At 45.1% G+C, this 25,863-nt stretch overlaps 1 protein-coding gene across 2 annotated transcripts in view; it reads left to right on the forward strand.

Moving 5' to 3' along the window:
* Positions 1–7,332: 7,332 nt before the first annotated feature.
* NFE2L2 (NFE2 like bZIP transcription factor 2) overlaps positions 7,333–25,863 on the forward strand; it is a 330,898-nt gene continuing 312,367 nt past the window's right edge. Inside the window, exon 1 of one of the 2 annotated variants that reach the window (XM_069616115.1) lies at positions 7,333–7,629. In XM_069616115.1, the coding sequence (XP_069472216.1) occupies positions 7,588–7,629 (42 nt within the window). In that variant the 5' untranslated portion in view covers positions 7,333–7,587. The remainder of the gene's footprint in view (positions 7,630–25,863) is intronic. The other variant, XM_069616116.1, reaches the window with a different exon arrangement.

Genomic DNA, 25,863 nt, shown 5'->3' on the forward strand with positions numbered 1-25,863 from the left:
ATGAGTACCAACACAGGTTGGGTGATATTGTATGCATATTTGTTCTATAAAAAAAGAGCTTAAGCGTAAGTGCTATACAATAACATTATCATTTGGCCTTGGACATCTGCTTGCATTCACAATAATTTGACAATATGGACCTATACACACAGATATTAATGATACATATGGTGATCCATTCTTGTATGAAATGTATATCACATTGGTGAAATAATAACCATATTTTTCGTAGTGTATTTAGTAACAATGCTATTTGATGCCACTTCCTATTTTGTCAAGGGGTGAAAGGTTGTGTTCATGCCACTCCTGTGCCTCGGGGCTGTGGACCTGTCACAGAACTGTATGCAACGTTATGTTATTTTATGAGTTGTGGTGTAATGTAACAGGCACATGAACCCTCCATAATAGCATTTTCTGTAAAGTCATGAATTAACGCGATTCATGGATGATGGTTTGAGGGCCACTTTTTTTGAGGCGCAGGGTGGGCCACTTTTTTGAAGCGAGGGGTGGGCCACTTTTTTTTATTTGGGTGTCCGGGCCTATTTCTTGTCCCAGACCGACCCTGGGCAAGGAGTGTAATAGCACCCAGTACAATTGAATCAGATAGCACTGAATAGAAGGATAAGATGGACAAAATCATGGTCTATTCACACGTGGTGCAAGACCAGAAAACAAGGCATAGTCATAACGCTCCAGACGAAGATGGCAATATACCTTTACTCTGAAGAAGAGAACAGTCAGCAAGGTCAACTACAAAGAAGAGGATTTGGCTCAGGGTCTAACTGATGAGAGATGGTATGCTAATTAGCCAAGTGAGCAGGTGTCTGACGTTTTTTCCCCACACCTGAATATTTTGAATATTTGCCACGTAGGATGATGTCATAGCTGACTTACATTGATGTATAAAGCCTTTGTATAACTGAAATGTATTCAGGAGTGTGTGAGCTGCGACTTGTTATGCTTGCCAGATTTACCTACTTTATGGAACTGATAATAAAATTGTGTTTTGCCAAATTCTTTGAGTCTGTCGGGTTATTTGGGCCTGAAATCAGTTATTGTCTTGCACAAGTCACTCTTCATGGCTCTGTGAGGCCACCTCTTCTCAGTACTTGCATTGGTATTGACTTTTGCTTTTCGATCTTCATCTCAGTTGATGAAACTGACATGTTACTTTTTACATCTTGGGTGATCTTCTTTGTCTCAGTTGGTGAAACTGACCTGATATTGTAATAGCACATGGTTGTGTCAGTCAGAGGGTGGGTATGAAGGAGTGCCAGAGGTTTCGGTAAGGTTTTCATTTGTGCGTTGTGCCGTTTATTACCCATGGGCTCGTCCTTATTTATCCCCAGGAGGTGATTCCCTGCCCATTGGGTCCTACTGCATTAAGCCACCCCTAGGGGGACTACTGGGTAGCGAGTGGCCTCATCTCCGTAGCATCATGAGAAGGGCCTCATCCCTGGGGAAAAGTGACGACACCTCGTGAATCGTTACAAAAGGCAATCACACTTTAAAGTGCCATCCAAAAGGTTTTCAGTTTTGCAATTCGTTTTTCATTGTGAAGTGAAATGGGCTTGAAATACCAATATCTCAATTTGCATTCAATGAATAAATGAGGAAACACAGGGCAGTAGGATATGAACAGCTTTGCCCTTAAATTCGAATTGCGCCCCCTCTGCATTCCCAGTCCCTTTCCCTTCCCAGAGTTTACACTGATAAAAGTTGGACAATTTTAGGGAATAGGTATGGTTTTCTTTAGATTTAACTTTTATGGTGCAACTTCTAATTCTGGGATAACCAGCCAGGGATCCAGCCAGGCAGGCATCATTCTGTTAGCAGAATCCCCGTTGTATTCAGATGGTTAACTTGGACGTCAATTCTCCTGCACAAACTGGACATCCATCTATGCTCTGGATTCCCTCTTTCAATGTACCAGTCCTTTTCTCTCCAATCTCCAGTTTGTTCCTCTTCTGTCTGTTCCTCGCTCAATATTCCAGAATCCAGACTCGTCTCCATCTCCTCTATCCTACGTGCATGCTATTCTAATACGCCTTTACCCATACCCTACTCTTAGCATAGAGGTGTGGTTTCCCAGCCACCTGACCAAAATGAAAGGCCTGCTGCTCTTTCTAAAGACAAGCTAATTTCGTTTTCATGCTCTAACTTCTGACTCATTGGTGCTACCATGATAAAATGTATGTTTCGTTTCTGCACGCCAAAGTGAAAACTTTGCTATGTTGAAGTATTGAAAATAAAGCATGTGATATCTCTTTGAAGCAAGTTCTTACATGCTCATTTTGGGGTGGTCTTATGCCATCTGGCCTACTACAATATGGATTTCTTTTCTATCCCATTCCCACTGGATTTGAGGCACTGAAATCTTCATGTGTGCCTATTTGTGAGAATAGAAACTTGCAATGTGATTTGATTCAGCTCTTTCACTCCAGCTCTTGGGTTCAATTTGTTCATTTATAAATGCAGACCTATCTTTTCAATGTACCTCATCAAGCAAAAAGAAGTTAATAGCATTTCCTTTCCTACCTTTGAGTTCCATAAAATATAGTTTGAAGAAATGTCTAACATGGCAGAATGAAAGAACACATATTCTCACATTGTCTGGAATACACTTGTTGCTGCTATGACATAATCTTTGCATATGCTATTATGCTATATACATTGGAAAAATGCATAAAGAAATCGGAGTAAAACATTTCATTAAATGGCTTGCAGTATTCGCTGCAAAATAACTACTTTAATTCTGGGCCGCCTTTCACATGTTTTTTTTCATTTTCTTGGTTAAAACAAATGTTATACACTATTAATATATTAGTGTAGAAAGATACAATATAAACACAATATCATAAATATTAAACAATAAAAGAATATACAGCTAAATAAGAGATGATAAAAATCATTGTTACAATATCGGTCACAACAGACTCAGATGGAAAGATTAAAATCATTGACCATTAATAAGTGCACAGGCGCAGTTTCATACATAGTATGCTGCAGCTGTGATCACAACTGATTCCACTCCCAACAATGTACTAAAATTCATCGCCTTCTCTACTCAACACATGGGAAATAAAACTAGCATATCCTTTTGCATAAAAAACAGTCATGGCTGGACATTGTGTGAGAATGTGTCATGCAGACTCCACAGTTTGATTGCAGAGATGGAAGATCCTTTCCTCCCTGGGCATTTTTTTCATCTACCCATATGTTTAAGGGTAGGTACGATGCTAATGGGAAGATAGGTGATGAATCTCCTAATTGATGCAGAATAAAATGTTATTAAATATGTCCAGGGAAGATTTCTGCCATTTCTGCCAAAACCCTGTTTGCTGTATTCATATAGTGTCAGGGAGGACAGGCAATCAACATCTTTACAGTAAGCAAGGACTTGGGCCTTCTTCTTTAGAACATGGACCCCGTTCGGAAGAGTTAATAACATATCTAATGAGAGGTTTAGGCCAGCAATTAAGGAGCCGTAATCCTCTTTCACATGTAGCATGGTTCATTCTTGTAACACTTTAAACCTTACCGTTTGTTTCTGCTCAAAGCTGCATTTTAAATGGATACTTCCTGTGCTTAATGTTTTGGGCTCAGGATTTCACACACAACATGGGTATGTATTAACAAGAAGGCTTATCAAACACATATTCAAGGTGGGCATTTGTGGAATTACATTTCTGTGGGCTGCACAATGGCGGAAAGCAAATATGTCACTGTACATTGTTATTATTAAGTCTGACATTGAAATTAAATTATTTCAACATTCATTTTCCAACTTTTGGGAGGGCCCCGCAATTTGGCATGTACTTTTTCTTAACCTGCTAGCATGCAAATGGCATAAATCCCTAATAAGCGTTAAAGTCTGTATTTTATTTCTCTTGTTCTCGCCAGGAAGGCCTTTCTCCTTTCGACTTTCATGCATTTTTTCGGCTACATCTTTATTATAAAATGACCGACATTGCTACCATCAGCCTTCTCACCCTGCTAACCACTGACTGTTTTCATTTTTTCTCCGATATACTTCCTATCTACTCGAGAGTGCTTAGCACTTGTTCCTTGATCTCCGTCTCTTCTTACTCCTCCTACATCCTTCCAGTGGTCTTCAAGTGTGGGGCTGGTCACCCTAGGGGGACCTGTCCTTAAGGATGCCTTGTGGGTACGAGTCTAAAAGGGATTACGGTGGCTGCTTTTAATAGAACATATAAGCAGCTATAGCTTCTTGAGAGGCAGAAACAATATTTGTACTCAAACACAGTATAAAGAAGTACGACTACAACTGTGCTATAGATTATTTCCCTTTACTGTCCTTTCCTTTTACTCCTATCTTGATATTACCCTCCTTCTGCCCTCCCTTATCTCTAACTCCCCAGAGTTACTGTTCGTCTCACTGTTTGCTCTCCTGCTTTATCCCTGGCACCTTGCTCTTTCCTGCCACATTTATGGTGCTCTCTGACATGTCTTCTTCAGAACCCACTATCTTCAGCAGCCCTCACAATGTTTGCACTTCCTTCCTTGTGAAGGGAAACCCCTGTTGTGCACTCCTTCCTGTCTGTGCGAGGGGCTCTCCCATGTGCATATATGCCAACATTTTACTGCAACAGAAATCGAGAGAATTGAATTTTCCCATTGGATTAAATTGGGGTTCGAACTATTTTAGGAGCGAAAAGTAAATAGCACAGTTTTTCATGAAAAAAATCGGGAGCCTCCCATCCAAATCGGGGGTAAGGGGTGGGGCTGGCATGCATTAATGTGGGATGTAGTCAAGAGCTTTGCTACCTGTGCCACCCACACACCGACTCTGCAGTGGCATCTTTTCCCCGTACAGCTGCTTCCATAAACATTCACCAACAAACCATCGGGCAGTCAAACGCCCAGCCATCTGAAACTTTGTGGTTGGAGCATTGAGACATGTTTAGCAAACACCATTAATGTTGGGTTTGAAAATGTTTGAAAAGAATCCTCTTGAAATCAGTGGCGTGACACAAAATGTGGGGCCCCTGCCATGTCTCTGAGTTTAGCCCAGAGACTCAGGGTTTCTACCCTCTTCTCCGCATCACCCGGGAAGAGCATGGAGTCTCCGGTTTCTGGCTGTTTGATGACAGGCCCCTTCAGTCTGTAACATTGCAGGGCGGATATGTCCTGCAGCTTCTTTTCACATGAAAGACAGGGTTACAAGTCAACTGAGGAGAGCTGCAGTGAAGAAGCTGCGTGTTTCTCTGTGAGGAAGGGCCATTTGCCACGAGCTTACTTTGCATGAACGTGTGCTGGAGGCAAAGTGCCCTTTATGGGCCATGGACACCAAGGGGCAGAGTGGGTGAACGTTAGCCTTCATGTTCCACATGAGAAAGGATTCGAGCAAGTGACTGCTTTGCAACCCTTAGCTCCTCCTTGCTAAGGGGTCTTGGAAACCTCTTCAGTTTGTGGTCTCATGTAAAGGCAGAAAAAACAATTGCCGTTTACTGTACGAACCCTAAAAACAAAAAGTACAATATTTCAAAGTTGTGCAAAGTGGCTAATTTCTGTCCCCACTCCCGTTTAAAAACACCTTTCATTTACTGTCGAGCAGTGAGTGGGTCTGTCCAAATAACAATTGCAGTTTTTGACAGCTTCAAAAACGAATAGTTCTATTGAAGCAACATCTGCGTGAAAATTCAGAGTACACATTCAAAAAGTTGAAGAGAAACTGGACGATGAAAGAGAAAAGGCAGGCCAGGGCTGTAAGTGGGCCGGTGCCAGCCGGGGCCGAGCCCCAGCAGGCTCCGAAATCTTGTTTTGAGGCTGGGCCCTGCCGGGCTCACTAGTCTCCCCAGGCAGCCCCGGCCACTACAGGCGAGAGCTTCAGGCTTAAGAAAAAAATGCCTTTCATCCATAATGGTGGCACCGCACCTGCGAGGCATCCCTTAAAGCAAGAGGTGCCTGTGGGCCTGCACTACCATTATGGAGAGAAACGTGAGGCCGCTGGAAGCAGAGGCCTTGTTTTCTAAATCCTGAAGCTCCTGCGCATTCGCGGGAGTTTCACTCTTTAGGAATAAGGCCTCCACTACCAGAGGCCTCACCCTTTCAGCCTTAATGGTGACGCTTGTGAGGGGCAGCACCACCATTAAGGCTGAATAGGAGAGGCGCTGTCCCCTGCCAGTAATCCATTGAGCCGGGCCTGTCAAGGGGGCGTGGCCTAATGGGCCAGCAGCCGACCCCCCCCCGCCGTTAGGCCATGCACCCTTGGTGAGCCCGGGGTCATTTAGCAGTGCCACTTAAGGCAATGAGGCAGGCATCTAGATGAACTACTCACTCCTGGATACATGCCAACCCTCCCGATTTGGGGGGGGGACTCCCGACTTTTTGTCAAAAAATATTGCTATTTTTCACGTTCTCCCGCCTAAAATACTTCTAGCCCCAATGCATCCCTATGGGAAAATGTGCAACTCCTGATTTCTCTGATGGAATCCCCCACCCAGCTGAGTTTGAATGTTAGCATGTCTGCACCTGGCATTTGAACTTGATACACAGATGGGTGGGCTGGCACAATTATTGACGGAGCCAGGGGGCTTTCACTTTTATATTTAAATTAGTGAACTGAGGGACAGGGAGAAAAGATTTTTCGGTGCAGGGCTGGTGGGCAAAAGTGGGTGTGATTGTGGGCAGAGTCTTCAGCGGGGCATCATGTGATGCAAATCTCAGGGTTTTCCATTTTGAAATGTAGGCAGGTATGCCCCCTGCAAGCCCCGCTGAGTGCCCCCTGTCCCCCACTGCCACTGTTCCCCTCCCCCGGCCCCTGCTGGGCATTGGCAGCATGGGGCACCCTGCACTGGTGCGGCCCCCATTATGACAGTGCTTGAAATTCGAAAACAGAATTTGCAATTTCAGCCATTACCACCGAGTAACCAGTTCACTTCCAGTTCAGAGACAGATGAACAATGCATCGTGGATATGCAAAATTGTTGTGAAAATTATACAGGACCTAGAGGGTCCTTTCATTAGATCATAATTACCATGAACATGAGATAATGAAAAAGAAAATATTGTTGTCTACTTGTTTATTTTAAGTACAAACTTGTAACGATGTAATATTGTTTGCGAGGGACTGCGTGGTAGCAGTAGAAGAGCAATACGAGGGGGCGTATGCGGCGTCTGCCCCTGGTGCATGTCGCTCCAGTGGCATCCTCCAATGTACTTGCATCCTGGTAGTCACATGACTTGCGCCTCATCCTAGCATAGAACATGTCCCTAAGAAGAGCTCAGCCCCACCGAAGGACACCTCGAACTCCTCCCTCTCAGCACAACGTTCAGTTACTGGGGAATGGCCCGCCCACCTTCATGACGTCAGTGCAGTCACCAAGCTAGTTCACAAGCAAGCACCTGACCGTTCGGCCCTTCCATCCTATTGGCTGACAGCCTGCGTGGGTAGGACCGTCTGAAGCGACCCACTTCCCTTCAATAAGATAGTGTCAGGCGCTTTAGGACAGTACTGCTAACCTCTCCCAACGCCGCTCGGTTACCACACTCCCATTAGCATTAGGTAACAACACGCATCTGTTTCCTGGGATTACACGGAGGCGCGACCACCAGATATCAAATATGATGTCGCTCGAGCTGCCGCTGGCCCAGCCGCCTCAACAGGTAGGAATGGGGTGACCTTGTACCTGCGAAGCGTCAATTTGCTGAGCTGGGGTATTTCAGTTCTGACAAGTCCTCTCCCCCTCGTATGAAAAAAATCCCACCCCTTTAATCCCATCCCTCATAAACCGGCAATCAGCTGTTCCCATGATGCGCTTTTCTCCGCCCGCTTCCGCTGGCGTGATCCATTCTACGAGGAACTGCGAAGGCATAAAAACTCCAAGGGCTTCTCTGCCGGATTGCAATGTGTTTAATGGAGCCACTGGGTCCTCCCTGCGTTCATTCTTGGGGACAGCCAGCCATGGGGCGAGTTTATTGTCGGATAGCTGTAAACACGCGTTGGACGACCCTTCACCCCACGTTTCACAATATTACCAAACTGCCTGCTGTGGCCCGCCGATGTTAATACTAACTAGTGCATTAAATTGGAAAGTTCACGCTGGACCAATATGTTGATAACAATGACTTCTCCAATGTATTATGTATGTAATGGTTAGTAGATTGGCCTAATAAAGTATTATATAATTCGGATACAAGAGACATAAAATAAGGCAAGCACTTGTTGGCTCAACGCAATTTTCCTACTTTTGCAATCTAGAGCTACACTATATACAAACCCTTTTTAATCCTGATATATGTATATTTGTTAGTATTGTCCTTACGGCAGGTTCGTTTTGTTAGTTACAGGCATCATTGGCTATTGATGCCCTGTTTTACACCTTTTCTCAATCCTTTGTGGACAGGTACCACATGGCCATCACATTGGATTCCCCATTAAGGAACCCTTGAATTGGGATGTGGCAGAAATAGCCATCCATTGTTACGTGATATGTGTGCACCAAACCGTGTGCTTCAATGCAACGCTGTGAATTAATAGAAATTCAATTATAGTGTTCCCCATCAGTGAAGTACTGTGGCCTTGATTGGGTTGATGCAATTTCATGAAAAGCCAAACTTTATTCAAACAAACACATGTTTCACTTGGGTAGCCGTGTTCAGCAGTGACCTGTGTTAATTTGCATTATAGTCCCATTCCTCAATATTTTTTTGCACCAAGTCATTCATGCATATTAAAAAATATATTGTTTCTTCCTTTGGCACTACATGGACATGTGGTTCAAATATATCCATGGAGCTGTAGGAATGAAAGGAGTGGTACAGGCGTGCACGTTTCCTATTTTTGTTGGGAGTCTTTTAACTCCCTATTTTTAATCCTTGGGAGCGTTTCCTTATTTTTAGAAAGTGAAAGTGGTAGATACACCCCTTATCTGTAGGGCTGCGTTTGTGTCTAGCAGCGTTTTAAAATGTAATGGTTCAGCAGCCAAGAACGCCATCATACGGAAGCACTTTGGTGCAGTACACACGAGGCATAAGTACTATCTGAGTCCAGTGATAAACACTGCATTAAAAAAAACACTAGACATGCAACTCTAATTATACACATTTCACACAGAGCCCCGATGATCGCTAGAGGCATGAAACATGTTGGTTCATATAGTTTGATTTTGAATAGCATTGGCTTTTTCCATTGTATTTCTTCATGATACTGACGTACTCACCCCCATACGTCTGTCCCATGCAGCGATTTGTAGCCTTTGTTAGTTCTGACATCAGTCAGAGTCCACGGCAGTGGCAATCGGGACAGCTGCAATGCATTAAAAAAATGGATATAGTTGAAAACAAATCAACTTTTAAATAGTTTACAAAAAGATAAAACAGGTTCTATTACACTATTTACAATTCATCATTAAAACCAAGCATGAACAAAAAACACGGTGCAATCAAAAACCAGACAGTTAAACAACAAAACAATTGATTATCACATTACATTAATCTTCTGAGATCTCAGACGATGAGGAAATCTTATTTACATGATTTCTAACATAAAATTAATCTAAGTTAGAGATATAAGAACGTTTATAATTGCACCTTATTATTTATTTATCTGTTTCTCCTCTGCTTCACACTTTCCACTTCTCCCCCCTTCCATGCACTTTTCCCCTCCCCCTCTCCCATGCACTTGCGCATTCTCAATGTCACTGGGCCTAGTAAGATCGCTGTTTTGTTCTCCCCTGTTCCCCTCCATTGCCTTGCCGCGCTTTGAAACACTTGTGTACGAGCGCGATAGAAATAAAATATAAATATCAATAACAGATGTCTGCTCAGAGTTAAATAATCTATTCCACAGCGATTCATATGTAATGATCAGATCATTTTTTAAAGAACATTTTTCCGTTTCAGTAATAGCTGGGGACAGCTAGTCAACAAATGCCTAAGGGTCTCCAGCTGTTCATTATCTCGGCAAAATGTACATATGTTTTCATTCTTCAAGATTTTTCTACCGGTTGCTAAGATATCTCTAGTTGGCCACAAATTGAATCGAAATCTTAGAAACAGGCTTCTGTATCTGGCCGAGGGAAATTTGGCCAAGTATGATTCTATAGTACGCAAGCGTTTTGGATGAAATTGCTCTTCTTGAAAGGGTTGGTATGTCATACATTGATTTCTGGTGCAGATCCAATTGTATCTCCATCGTTTTTGTTTCGCTCTAGTAGGATTAGTTTGTAAGAGATTAGGAGATATGTCTGCTTCAGTCATATATGCAAGAATCTTCTGTTTCCAGATAGACATCAATTTGTGGTCAGTAGTGTTAACATAGATGGATAACGTATTCATCAAAGAGACCAGAGTAGAGGGCAGAAAGCATTTCCTACACAGTGACAGTAATTTCCACATGTATTGTCCATCTAAGGATAGAAGGCCTAGTTCGTGGCGTAGGATACACATCGACTGGCTGCGAGGGAGTGACAAAACACCTTCCGTCCTCAGTCAGGAGGATTCAGCGCGCCAGGCTCTTGTTTCCGCTTTGTATATAATGGTCGGAATAGCTTTCTGATAATAGAAAGTTTCAAGGGGGAGAATGGAAAATCTGCCATATTTTGCATTTAAAATGCAAGCATGAGTGGCTGCAGTTCGAATTTTCTTATTCAGATCAAGGAGGTATGGTCGATCCGATATGTGATTGTTTGTTTTTATTAAGGCATAGATATCTAAAGTCATCAACCATTTGCAAAGATTCCCCTTGTAAGTTCCATCTGAAGGAAGATTTCTTGATGTGATGTTTGGTTGCACGTATCATGATCTTAGATTTATTCATATTAACTGTTAGCAAGTTTCAAATCGGCATAATTGCCTAACCATTTGGTGTTTTAGCCAGTAGAACAAGATCATCAGTGTAAAACACCAGCGGAATTCGCTTTGAGCCTAGTTTAGGTGAGTCAGAGATCATTTTCCCGAAGTGATGTCTCATATCGGAGATGAAGAAATTAAATAAGGCTAAGGCTGAGGCAAAATGCAGCCTTGTTTTAGGCCTCTAAATGTTGGAATTGGATCCGTTAATCGACTGTCAAAAGTTAGAGAAATTTAGATAGTGGTGTTCGAATTTGTAAAATCCAAAATTGGATATTAGTCGAACAGGCAGCTTCTTTTTAGTTTTGTCATCAATAATTCTCTGGATAAAGAGTCGTAGAAAGTTTTAAAGTCTATAAATGCCATATAGACGAGCTGTTTGTGTTGGAATTCATGTGTTTTGATTGCGTGGAGAGTTTGCAAGTTGCTTGAGGTTCCTAAGCCGGCAACAAAACTCTTCTGGAAGTGATCATGTTGCTGCCTTACTTGCATCCAGCCATTGAAATGCTTGTATTATATGTGCAAACGGTTTACCTGGTGCTTCCAGGAGCGCAATCGGCCGATAGTTTTCTGGTGAGTGTCTTCTATCGTTGGGACTATTATTGATTTACGCCATGATGGTGGAATTAGGCAAGTTTTTAAGGCTCTTGTAAATATGTTGATCAGGTTTCCGTATGACCCTTGATTATTGCGTTACTGAGGCCGTCCGGCCATGGGGCTCTTGAGGAGCTAAGTTTGAAAATATAAAAGATAATATCTTCTATATCAAAACTTATGTCCTTGACATTAAGTAAATTTCTCACGTCATAACTGCATAAGGGTATAGATGCATATAAGGTTCGATAATATCTGTCCCAGATCTCTTCTGGCACCGCATTTATTTGGGCAGGTGTTTGGTGTCTCCTAAATAAAGCGAACAACGTTACACAATATATAGCTGAATTCTTAGAGGCGATGGCTTGCAGCAGTTCTTTTGCATCGTGTTAGATGATTACAGATTTTATTGATCATATCCAATTCTTGTATTTGGTCTTAATTTGTTTCATTTGAATAGATTTGATTTGGAGCGGTAGATTAGATGGAGCTCTCTTGGCTGCACTCTAGGCAGTTTTTCTGCTATGTAATTCATAGTCATAAGCATGCAAGTGCTTTGATACAGGGTGAACGGTATCAGGCGCTACTGTCTTTATATGATTGTATGGCAGCCACATAGAGCCCTTCTGAATAAATTAGTTTAGGATTTTAAATATCAGTGGTATATTCAAGTTGCACATGCAATTATTTCAACAGATTCGGAGTCCATCTGAAGCGATTTTTGCCGTTGGAAATTGCAGAGGGTGGAAAATAGGACTGGACTTGTGGAAGAGAGAATGATAGAAAACGATCTTGCTCTTCAGTCAATACCCAAATGCCATCTAAGCTCCTTGCGTTCTTGAATCACTTCCCATGCCACATGCTGTAACTACCGCCTCTTTACTTCGTGTTTTATTCTCGAAGACACACATGTACATCGTTCCATTGCTTTCTAGCTATGTTCTTGCTTTGTAAAACAGGGCTTCAGTTGTCCTAATTCAGGTGTGAATGGCACATTTCAGCCTGGTATAGTGGCTGTTACCAAAAGTAGGAATCCGGGCCTTGAAGCAATATGCTTTTTTCCCCCTATAAATTAACGTCGAACTATTGGCCACACATCCAGCCCTGTTGTGCTAAATTAACCCTCTCACTTATCTCGTTGTTGAGCAGGCTGAATGTTTTGTAAATGCTTGTCAATATTTGCTTTTGTATTTGTTTCCGGTTTTCCTAGAAAGTGTTACTTGTCACTCAAACCAGTAAACTACTATATCAGTAGTCTTCTGTTCCTGTACTTTAGTTCCCCTTCAGGTACATTTTATTGAATACATGTTTTTACGTGGTATATCTTTATATCTAGTAGAACAATTGAGTTAGTTCCAAAACTTGCATAAAGGATTGGAATGGAAAAATACATCAATAGAAGTGGCCTGCCTCAAGCTGATTGACCTACAATTAACAAAGGTTATACGCTTCACCATGAGGGGCACCATTCTTAGAGTAAAATAACACCCACGTTTTGATATAAGGAGCAGTGTCATGGAACGCTCTTTTCAATGCTTCACCTGGTTTGTGCATGGCTGTGTGATGTCCTTTGCTGACAAGACGTCTCTCTTTGTAGTTCTCTCTTGAGAGAACTAGTTATGTAACATTTCCATGTCCGAGTGCCTGACAACCATGCAGATGACAGCATAGCGTGGCAAAAATCCTATACAAAACATTAAATCACTCAGTTCAAATCTCTTTGTTGTGTATGGCTTGGCCACCATTTCCCATTCTGAATGTTCTGCCTACTGTACTGTCATGACGAAGGATTATTTAATTTGTTTCAATGTAATTAAAATAGATCCCACTCTTGTTTAGTCCCCTGCGCTTTGAAGTATCTCGCCCCTCATTTAAGCACCTCGTCGGCAGCAACCCACCATCACCTATGAAAGTTAGCAAACTTTATTTTCCAGTCTACATTTATCCTGTGTTCCCCCGCCTTCAAATCAGAAAAGCATGATGAAGGGGTTTTTGGACTTTTTCTATAGAAAACTATACACAGATATATGTTGATTTGTGAATTGCATAATCCACTGCCATGATGTCACTGCAGGAGGGTACAACATTTAGAAAAGGTTGGGTAAGACACAACTAACAAATTAGGAATGAGTGATTTAATAATCTAACTTTACATGTACATTGCAACTTAGTGTAGCGCTTGATGTGTGTGTTTCTTTCTTTTTTTCTTTTTTCTTCTCGTGATCAGGTGCTATGTGGTATGTTGTTGCAGAGCCCTCAGCTGCAGTCGGCTGCACTGGGAATGCATGGCTTGTGGGGAAATCAGGGTCTTGTTGGGAATATATTAGTCAGATTCTGTAGGCTTCCTCCAATAATGCCACTGACCTCCTCCAATATGAGTGATACATCTCGTCCTTTATCAAGTGGCCAAACAGATATGGCACTTGGACCATCGAGATTATCCTTTCCTCTTTCCCTTGGTTCTCTCTGCATTCAGATGTATGCCTTACTATTAATTCTGGCACGTCTGTCATTTGCCTTGGCGCGCCCAGATTTACCCGGAGGGTTATTTAGAAAAACTTGATCTGGTTTAAGAAATGTCCCTACTTCAAGGTATGCTTTAGTGCATCTTAGTTAACCATTCAGCCCTATGCTTGTTTCAGTATCACTCTCAAAGTTTTAAATACTGTCCTTGCTGACCATTGCTTGGCATCACGTGTGGGCTTTATTCCCTCTTTTCCTAATCAACGTTCATTTGATCGTCTTCCAATGATTACATATGTACGTGTACTACCACAGTTGTACTCCCTTCACCTGAACACTTTAACATTTTTGTGTGAGTTCCTACTCACACCGTTTTCCTCCCCTCTTCACACCCACACACCACGCTCTTGTTTATCCCCTATCCACGCATTCCTCTGTGCTGTAAGATCACTACAGTGTTGATGGTCATAGTTCAGGGTTCAAAATCAGGGGGGGGGGGCTACTTAGCTCCTGCTGGTACCATCGGAGAGCCGGGTTAGCTTGAAACCAACAGTTACCAGGAGCTACTTTTGGCTCCCCAGAGAAACTGATGCCGAACATGCCTTATATGAATGAATCTTTGGCCCAAATGACAATCTATAAATAAGCTTTAGGATACATCTAAATGACATAAAAAGCCTAAGGGGTCATAGATAATGGCAAACATTTTTCATTTGCGTCTTGTATGGTAGTTAGATTTGTGGAATGCTATATACTATATTCTCGTTCCGCAGTGCTAGCTCCTGCTCACTGGTTAATGCCGGATACCCAGGAGCGGCTTTTACCTCCTTCTTATCCAATCTTAATTTCGATCTGTGTCATATAAAAGCTTATAAATGTATTACTGCTATGGGCTACAACATTTTCTGTGACGGGTATTTCTTATTTTTCCCTTTTGGATTGCTGTTGGGTGAGGGAACCTGGTATTGGGTATCTTCTATATGGTTCCCCCATGCCTCCCCTTTCTGCACTGTTGGTTTATGGGCACAGCACAGGAGGCGGAACAGAGACCGGATTGGAGCAACATCCACATAATAGAATTATAGCTGCTTTGCTTTCAACTCCTGGCTTTAGTCCACCTCGGGGTCCCTAGTGACATCATAAACCACACGACCTTTGCTCCTGTTAGTAGACTTCACTCTGAAGGAACACCTCTCAGTGGAAACGATTTGCATAGTGTAAGCTATCCATCGATAATTATACATGTATAGATGTTCGTTTCTCTGTGTGCCCCTATATTTTTTCAAAATATATTATTTCCCCAGCGAATGTGTTTGATTTCCCATTTTATATTTTATTCAACACTGACACGGTGTTTACAAATCTGACATTATCGAGGTACGTATGATTAATGGACCCTTTGAACGTTCTAGAAAAAATGCGAAACATGCTTCCTGGCTCCACGCTGTTGCAATCTGCCCTTTTAGATATGTAATGGGTAGAAGAGACTGAATTTTCTTGAAAACTTCGAGTATAGTATTTTTGTAGAAAACATAAGCAAGGCCTATGGTATAAACTTGCGCTGTGAGTGGAACTTTGTAAATAGTGAAATTGATGGTCCTGCTGTTTATCACGCCAGCAGCGGGCTTCGGCCTCTGTTCATGGAGCTCCTCCACACATTGCGTGCGAAGGCTGGGCACGCCTTCCCCAGTTCCTGGCACTGGGAGCTGCTTGCGCAATGTTTCCCCGACTCCCTGCTAGCCAGGCTCCTGCTTCCTGCCACAGAGAGCGGGCTCGAGCCATGCGAACACACTCGCTAGCATGCCGCCTGGAGGGCACCGTGCAAGGTCGGTGCTAGCTTAGAATCATGAAAGGACGAGTGCATGTGTCTTGTGTCGGCGATCCAATGGCGTCATCGTATTTTAAGGGTATATTTCATACAGTTCTGAAATGCTAGATTGTCTTGAGCCAAGTGTGCTTTTTTTGTTGGGCACGGCGCATCTCTGATCTGAAAGCAGGGGTTTTTATAATAAGGGTGACGGAAACGGTTCTTTCGGAAAGCAGATGGATGGAATGCGAGCATTTATTTAAAAGAGTGGGCCCTAGTAACTCCAACTGTGTATGCAAAAACAAAAAGCCTGTGAACGCTTCCTTTGCATGTGGAAATGGCTCGCTGGCATGGAAATCATCAGCTGCAGCATCTGCCGAACACTCCCGGCTCGTTGAATTGGGCCCCTCTTCTTCCAGCCTTTTTGTATAATACCCCGAGAAATCTTTAAGTGCACGTATCTATAAGTCTGTCGGATCAAAATTAAGGGTGACATATAGAAACCTACATTTCGGGGGTGGGGCGGCACTTCAGAAAGTGGTTGGGGCAAACTTTCTACCCCATGGGTTGTCTGGCGTGGGGGCCAAGTATCAAATTCATTTTAAAGCGTAATATACAAGTGAGAATGACAGAGTGATTGGATTTAAAGGTAACATACGCATTTAGTTGCTTTGATAATTTGTATATCCAAAGCCCGGGTATCCCGATCATGCATCACCCTTTAAGCAAAATCGACCACTAGGGGACCAGGCAGAAATACAGTGTGCCACTGATCCAACTTCCCCACGAGATACAAGGCGCACATTTCTGTTCATTATACCATTACGTGCCAGCATAAACATTTTCACGCTGGCTGTGCCCGTACAGTTCCATTCTGGGTTCACTAAAATATGCCAACGTTCCCATATATGAACATACTCCTGTTTGCTTTGCGCCTAATGCCAGTAATGATTCTATAAGAAAACATGTCTATCCCAGTAAAAAATGTCAAGCCACAGGAAGAAATGGCGAGAGTGGCTGTACCAAAACGCCAGTCTAGCAACATTATAACACATGTCATGCCTACTTGGGTATAGATGCCCAGTAAAAAAAGTCATGCCCCAATAAAAACTGATTAGACTGGCTACACCAAAATGCCATTCTAGCCACAAAGCACATATCATGATTACTTTATCATGGATGTCCATTAAAATGTTATGTTTAGCATAATCCCCCTTTTCCCACCCATGCCTCTCCCACCCTCTACCCGCCAGAATCCACTCCTCAGCCCAGCATTACACATAAGCACACACAATTACACATTCACACAAACATCCCATTCATCATATACTCGCTCATTCACATGCGCACCCAGCTTCCGCATACATCATACTCATACACTCAGTCACACATACATTACATGCACACTCCTTACACACATGCATGCATACTTAATGAGCTAACATGCAACACTCTTTAACACTGACAGGAAAGGCTTCTCTCGCTTCTCTGCCTAACAAAAAGCCAGTGCACACATCAGCCCCCTCTGCTCATAACGTTATATGTTTGCTTACATTCGTGGGAAGGGGGCTGATGTGTGTATTTGATGATTGAAAGGCAGAGCAGTGATGGAAGCCTTTCCTGAAACTAGCAGCTTTAAAGTTTTGCTGTGTTTGTGCAAATACATTTTTTTGCAGTAACTCCATAACACGTTAAACACTTGTGTACAGACAGGTTACAAATGACACATCATATCAAAGCCACCAGTTTCAGGAAAGGCTTCTCTCCCCTCTCTAACGTACAAAAAGCTATGTTAGGAAGCCCCGTTCCTCAGCTAACATTTTGAGGGGTGGGGGAGGGCTGGAGCACAATTAGTTGAATGGACTTTCAGGACTGATTCCGTCCCAATTGTACCATGTGAACTTGGTGCAGCCCATTTTACACCGGGTCAAGTTTCTGCCACATATTCAAAACATGTATTCGGAAAATTATTTTCCATAATAGTACATTCAGAATACAGCTTCCTTTTAAAAGGCATTCATTATTTAACAATACATTTCACATATTTGCACACCCCACAACTAGGCTAGAGTACAAACCAGCCCAAGTCCTCAAAACTCAATATCATTAGCTTACAGCTACCTTAACCGACTACATACAAATGTGGTTCCTTTGTCATTACAACGAAAAAAATTACTTTGTTGTAATTTACTTTGTGTAAATTGCTTTTGATTTTTTTAATTTGTTTTGTTGTCTCAGCCCCCGACCCCCCTTTTTACCCCTTAACCAGCAAATACCTACAACATGTCTAAGTAATGTACACGAAGTAAATTACAAATGAAATATTTTACTTAGGGAAAACCACAGGAGACCCCAAATATCTATCAATATGTAGTATTGAATACTCAATATGTAGTATTGCATACTCAATAACATAACAAATACGTTGCGTATACTCAGATCGAAATAAATGAATATTTCCTTTAATTTCCCAGTTCGTTTCCCCATACCTCCTAAACTAATTCACTTAGCATTTTGTTTAAAAACAAATCAGGCCCTACAGCACAGAGCACCAAAAGTGAACATATATTACCAGACGTTTTCACCTTCACTCAAAATAGACTGGAAATTACATTTTCTTCAATATTCCAGGCCTTCATGACAAGCATATCCAATGCGTAACGCAGTAAAAGATCTGGTACCATTATCAAATAAAACTGAGCATGCATTAGAGCATGCATGGTAGCGCAGATGATCTTCCAATGCACCTTATAGGGAGACAGGTGTAGGTGGGCACACAGTATACAGCTTAGCCCTTCACTTATAACTTGATTTGCCTCTTACCGGTTTCCAAACCCACTCTCCTAGGTCCAAGATCACTGTGGTCTACCTCGCTAGGAAGATGGTAAGGGTGGGGAAGATCAAGAGGTTAGGGCAGGCAGGTTCCCCAAATACCCCCAAGTAGAAAATGCAAGGTTAGAGTAACTGGAGCACAAAAGGAGAGGCGGACAAAAGGATTTCTGGTGTACAGTCCTTGTTAAACGCTTAATTATATAAATTTCTGTTACACCCGCAGGGTTTTGTGAGTTTTTTACACAAAGTGGCAAAACACAAGACCGTTTACGTTATCCTAAGCAGCTGCGTTACTAAACAATAAAACGCAAACATATAAAAAGTCATTTAAAATTATAAACGTGTCTTTAAAAAAAAAAGTACACAGTCTATACACTGCACTGTATTAAGAACTATTCATAATGACCTTACTTGCAAGACAACCTGGCCAGGGTTGTCTCAAGGTCCTTGCTGCTGCTCTCTGGAACTTCTTTCTTCCTGCGCTCTTTGGTGCTGGCTCTTTTGGTAGTGGGCGGCAGGCAGCAGCAACAGGGTGTAGCGGCCCCATCTCTACATGGGCTGGGCTGCGTATGTCAGATGCAGCCCAGCACTCAGAGGGGGCCGCACACTACTAACTCCACCCGGGCCACGTCTGTCAGGTGTGGCCCAATGAGTTCTGGTGGGCCACCTGTAAGGGAGGTGGCCCCCATTTTTAAATTAAGCCACCAGGAGGGCTAAACACATTTAAGGCGCTCCACAGCTACGGGGAACGCCAGTAATTAAGTTAGTGGGCCCTGGGCCCCAGCAATCAGTGGTGACCTGGAGGGGCAGCAAAATATTCAAAGCGCCCGCCAGCATAGAGGCCCTGGCTGTGGCAGTCGCACCGACGCTGAGCGGAGCGCATATAACCCTGTTGAAGGGTTTATCCACTGTCAACGGCACTCCGGTGACGTGCTTTAATTATTTATTTTTGAATTCAAAATGTTTTTTTTCTTTTTTCTTCCTTTAGAGCAATAGGACCCTTGCATGCTCACATGCAAAGGTCCCTTACTCTGACTTGTTTCTCCCTTCTTCCAGGTCGGCGGCTCTCGTCGCGGACCCGATTTTCTTGTTTTTTTAATTTTGGGATCCCCACGTGGCTTCATGCGCCAGGAATCCTTTTTTTTTAATCCCCGGCTGGGGGTTATTCATGCATCAGCAAATGTTTACTTTGCCTACAAATTGGCACTGAATAATGTTTTCTTAGTGATTTTATGTCACAGGCAAAAAATGTAATGAGGCATTCACATCATCTCCAGAATCGCACAGACCTATTGATTCGAACTGCCTAACCATGTTGCTATAACTGATCATACTGGTTAAGTCCCTTTTCTGAGCTGCGTAAGGACTACCCTATGTGTTCGGTTATTTACTAGCTTTAGATAAACTGCTAAGCTTTTACATGAGCCATATGTAAATAATATCCTACTGGATAGTTATTAAAATGGCCTTCCTCTCTCATAGTAATTAGCAATTTTCTCATTTTCTACTTTATTCTCCTCTGCACATCTCCAGGAATGATGTCAGATTTCCCTGTACTGATTAGGATGGACAACACATCTGCCCTTTCCTACAACAGTCCCCGGGATCACTCCCTATGTTTGTGGGGGCGAGACCAATCTCCTGTCTTGAGCACCCACTGGCAGACACTCGGGCTGGCCTTTCCCGACATCCTCACAGTGGTGCTCTGCCATTAAAAACCTTTAAGTTGACCACAAAGAACTTTGCTCTACCTAGAGTGTACATGTTTGCTCCTGCAAAGAATACCCTTCTTTCCCTTGTTTTTCTCAGGATTCAGGGAACAGGCTGCCTGGTAGATGGATGCCCTGTTCATGAGTTGGTCAGAGACCTTCTTTCCCTCTGATCGCTAGGGTGCTGCAGAAGATTAGGAGGGCAGCTCGCAAGTTCTCCTGGTGACCCAGAAGAGCTTGTTTTCTGTATCTGGTGCAGATATCTGCCTTTCTCCCTTAGATGCTTCCAAAGACGGTTTCAGCCAAAATGACCGAATCTAAATGACCTACACCACCAAAAGTCCTAAAAAAACATACCAATAATTGTTCATTTTTGGTAAGTAGAACATAAAAAATGACTGCAGGGGTGTCTCCCGCAACCCCTGCTCAGTATACTGTGAGCTGGGAGTGCGGGGGGGACACCCCTGCAGCTGTCCCGCAGTCACACAAAAAAAGGCTGCAGGGTTGTCCCGCGCTCCGTATACTATACAGTATAGTGAGCAGGGGTTGCGGGGGTCACCCCTGCGGTGGCGGTTCCCGAAGTGAAAGGGAACAGGCATTGCAGGGCCACAGCGATACAGAAAGCAAGGTTAGTAAGGGGGTGGGGGTGTGGCAGCGCTGCAGGTAGGTGAGAGTGTGAGTAGTGGTTTGGGCACATTGGGACTGTTCAGGGGAGAAAAGACCGAAGATTATTTTGAACAAATAATCTTTGGTCGTTTCTCCCTCGAACATTTCCACCTCGGTAAACAACCCCAAATCCCAAAGATGCCTTCACCAGTTCTGCGTCCGGATGCCTCAATACTGATCAACAATTGGCATTGGGGTACCTGGCTGTTGAGTGGCAGGGTTTGATGAGGAGTTGTGCAGTAGCACCTGGCGCGTTCTAAGTGCTGGATGGAATTGCCAATAAAGATGCAGACTGAAAGAATATGGCACAATAATACTTTATTATCAACTCAATTAAGAGGGGAAACCTGGCGAACAACAAATCGTACTACACACATTCACGATAATACGGCTTTATACCTCAATATATATGTCGGCTATGACATCATCCTACGTGGCAAACTTAAAAAACCTATTGACGGGAGGGATTGTTTAAGGGAACATATGTACCTATAGCTCATATAAGTGTTAGTATAATTATTGGATGCTCCTTATCTGGTAGGCACTCCTTGAACTACCTCTAAATAAGTATAATGCAGAATAACCGCAGCAGATTGGTTTCTGCAACAATGTGTAACAATGCAAAACACGCTGCTACATAGAGCCTCATGATTCGTTGACTTTCTCTGCCAACCTTGCAATTTCGGCTTGTTAGCGGCACGTAAGCAAAACAAAACTCAGCTGCAGAGAACATCAGACTACCACCCACTCGCCCAGTTAGTCCATCATCTCTCATCGGTCAGGCCCTAAGCAAAGGCTTCTTCTTTGTAGTTGACCTTGCAGAATGTTCTCTTCTCTGGGACTTTTAAGGGAGGTTAGGTACACCACTATCTCATCTGGATTTTAATGAAAAGGCCTTGTTTTCAAATTCTCAATCACGTGTGAGGAGACCACGATTTTGTCCATTTCTACCTCTTATTTAGTGCTGTTTAATTCAATTATCCTGGGTGTCATTACTTCGCTTGGTCTCTGGAGACTTCGTTGCTCTACCTCACACATGCTTTCTACATCCTTAATTGTCCAACACTTGGCACTTGCAGATGTTTTCATCTTTTCTTAATCTAAGAGAAATAGATTTTACATACATGGCTTATCCTCTTGACTCCCTTTGAGCCTTGCAATTATTCCTTGATGTGGTACATTTGATGCCAGGCCAATAGATATTATTTGTTCCTCATACACAGCTGTTTTTCCAGTGACTCTTAGCTCTGCAGCCCTGGTTTGTTTGAGGTAGCTTGGTCATTCTTAATACAGGTCCGACATCCATCTTTTAATCATGGCTGCTGGAGTCGCATTATATTTTCTTCTGCAGCAAGTGTCTTTCTCCAGCATGGGGTCTGCATGGATTCACATGCTCATGAATATTCCCCGTCGTCAGGCCTGGAATCCTCAGTAAAGAAAAGATCAGTATAAGTTTTGTTTCTGATCTGTCGTTCTTAGTAACCAATCACTGGTCTCTGGGTCATACTGCCCCCAGCCAATGACTGCCCTCTCCCTAAGCCCAGCCTCTGGCAGCCATCCTCAGATTTTTACTGCACGCTCAAGTGTTGGGGAGTCCTCGTGTTTAGCTCTCGAGCTTTTTGCTGCGTTTTCGTGCTTTTTCAAAGAGATTTTCTCATTTTTCGGTCAAATATAGCCTCAAGCTCCACCGTCTCTACATCCGATCAACGGGGACCCGTTTTGGATTTTCTACACCCCTCAAGGGTGAAGTGTTTGTCGAGTTATGCTTCTTGGAGTCCAGAAGTTTCTGCGGCCTACCCGGACATGGCCCAGGAGAAAGGAAGCTCGACGCCCGGAAAGCTGTTCAGGGTTTGCCCTGGATGCCAGCTGCAGAATGTGTTCAAGGAGGACGAGCACTCGAAATGTCTCTACTGCCTTCATGAGGACAAAACGCATGTGGAGAAGGACTGTGCGTTTTGCGGGAACACGTCGGAACGGTCCATCAGGGACCGAAACCTTCGTCTCTCCAACTGGCTGGAAGGAAAGAGCCCGTCAGGTGAGAAGAAGAAGTCCGAGCGGTCTTCTAAGTCCTGTGAGGGCACCCCGGCGACAGGGGCCCAACAGAAGGCAAAGCACTGTGAGTCCGCGGGCACCGGGAGCGCCAAACGGTCGGGCTCCTCAGCTGCCAGGCAGGGCGCATCCTCTCCAGCGGCATCAACCACGAGCCAATGCTCTTGCTCAGGGAAGAGGAAAGCGGAGAACCCGGCAAAGCTTTTGGAGAGACCCCGGTCGATCTCGAAGGATCCAGCCGAGGGGGACCGAGGCGGCGACCCTTCCCCCAAGGTGAAGGTCACAGGCCCACAGAAGGTGGTGAAGGCCTTGATTCACCCGGCCAAGACCTCTATCGAGGAAGTCGCGGCGGCCCTGGCGCAGCCTGAGGAGGCTACACCAGTGGAGGCGACCTCGGAGCCCAGAGTTTCCCTGCCACAGCGGAGGGAAGCCTCTTTCAGGCCCATCGAGAAGACCCCTGTGAAGACCCCGGTGGAAAAAGAGTGGGGGAGCCGGTGGCCATTGTGGACACAGACACAGCCTCTGACGAAGGGGACGACGAGAGCGCCGGCGGCGCCGGCGAGGTTCCTAGTCAACCGCCGCGCCCGTCGCTTCCGGACCCGCAGGACAACTCGGTGGCCATTTTGTTGGCAATACAATCTTTATGTTCAGAGATAAGGACGAGATTGCCCCTACCACCGACGGAGGAGCCGAAACCAGGCTCGACAGAGGAGCCAGAGCCAGGCCCGTCGGGAAGTCCCCCAAACAAGAGAAGACGGTCCCAATCAGCCCTGCCTTTTCAGCCCTCGTGGCCTGCTCAGCCTTTGCCCACGTCCCCCGTACCTGGGGATGACACAGGAATGGACACAGCCACGACGGGTACGGATGACGACGGGACGGAGCTCCCATCGCCTCCAGCCCGGGCTTCCCCGCCTGACGAGATTGGGTCTTTCCACGCTATGATCGCCAGGGCATCTGAGCTTTTTCAGCTCTGCCCCGTAGAGAAGAAGGAAGGTTTCCTTTACCAACGGCGCGAGGCCAAGAGGAAGACGGTCCTCGCCGTGCCTCTGCTGGATGACATCTGGGACGAGGATCTCACCCTTCTCAAGAACCCGTCTACGATGCCTACCAAGAGGGATCGGTGCGAGAAGAAGTACCGGGTCCCCGACGCGGCACCTTTGTGCCTTAGGGCGCAACCGACCCCTGACTCGCTCTTCTCAGCGGCGTTCAAGAAGAAAGCCGGGGGGCATCGGCCTCAACGTCAACTTCCCCGCCGGACAGCGAAGGAAAGAAGCAGGATGCCATGGGACGACGAGTTATCTCGTCGGTGGCAACAACGATTAAGGCGGCCAACGCCCTCACGATCGTGGCCCGCTACAACAGGGAGTTATGGTACAAGATCACCCCCATGTTGGACTTCCTACCGGACGACAAGAGGGCTGAGGCCCTGGAGATCTTGCAAGAAGGTGAGGTGGTGTCGGACCACGCCATTACGGTGGCAACGGACATTGCCGACACTGGTTTCCGCCAGCTAGGCAACGGCGTTTGCCTCAGACGACGAGGGTGGCTCACGGTGACGGATTTCCACCAGGACGTACAAGCCAAGGTTTTGGACATGCCGTTCGACGGGAACAACCTGTTTCGGAAAACAGTGGATGAGTCCCTTCAAGCCATCAAGGCGGACACAGAGACAGCTAAGGCCCTGGGAGTTCTCCAGCAACGAAGGCTGTCCTTTCGGAGCTCCGGAGGCAAGCCGGGTGCCTCCAAGGGATTCGGCGGTGGCTCCTCTACGTACCGACAAGCGGCCCGCTCCTCGTCGCAGGAAGCTTAGAGAGGACGAGGCAAGTCTGGTGGATCCCGCCGTTGTCGCCAGGGAGGCCAAGGTGGCAAGGCGTCCTCGAAGCAAGATTGAACCGACCGTGGGTCGGGGCCCCACCGAAGCACCCCGGTGGGAGGCCGGCTGGCGAAGTTTGTCGGCGTGTGGGATTGCATCTCCGCCGACCGTTGGTTGCTGGACGCCATGGCCCAGGGGCACGCCCTCGAATTTCTAAAAAAGTGCCCCCTCATTTCTCCCGTGGCCAGGACAGAAAACCACGTCCCTCAACTGCTGTTGGAGGTAAGGGCGATGCTCAAGAAAGGTACCATCGAGCTCGTCCCAAAGAGGCTCCTGGGCTCCGGAGTATACTCAAGGTACTTCCTTGTGAAAAAGAAGACAGGAGGGTGGCGACCCATCCTAGACCTGCGACGACTGAACAAGTACATCAAGGCACAGAAGTTCCGGATCATCACCCTCCAGCACGTTCTGGGACAGCTGGAGGAGGGTGATTTCCTGTCGTTGTTGGATTTGGAGGATGCCTACTTTCACATTCCCATTCCAAAAGGACACCGGAAGTTCCTCAGGTTGGTGGTCCAAGGGCGGCACTACCAGCTCAAGGCCCTCCCGTTCGGATTGAAGTCGGCACCCAGGGTTTTCACCAAGTGCCTCGCTCCAGTGGCAGCGCGGCTGCGCCTGCAGGGGATCCACATCTACCCCTACCTGGACGATTGGCTCATCCGCGCAAGGTCAAGGGAGCTCGCCGTAGAACACGCAGCGAAGAGCGTCCAGCTGCTTACGGACCTGGGGTTCTCCATCAACTTCCCCAAGTCCGACCTGGTCCCCTCTCAAGTCGCACTGTTTCTTGGAGCCAAGCTCGACACAGTGGCGCGCCTGGTCTCGACGTCGGAGGAAAGGACAAAGGCCATCCTAGGCAAGGTGCAGCTTCTGCTGGCCACGGACGTGGCCAGAGTGAGGTCCATCAAGTCCCTCCTCGGGATGATGTCCTCTTGCATTTATCTCGTGCGCCTGTGCAGACTTCGGATGTGCCCTCTACAGGAGATCCTCGACGCCTGCTGGATTCAAGCGACGGGCAGCTTCGAGGACAGGATCCCTCTCAACGAGACCTTCCGATG

This window comes from Ambystoma mexicanum, chromosome 9 (assembly GCF_040938575.1).
Source record: "Ambystoma mexicanum isolate Mex_15411 chromosome 9, UKY_AmexF1_1, whole genome shotgun sequence".
NCBI classification, from domain to species: Eukaryota; Metazoa; Chordata; class Amphibia; order Caudata; family Ambystomatidae; genus Ambystoma; species Ambystoma mexicanum.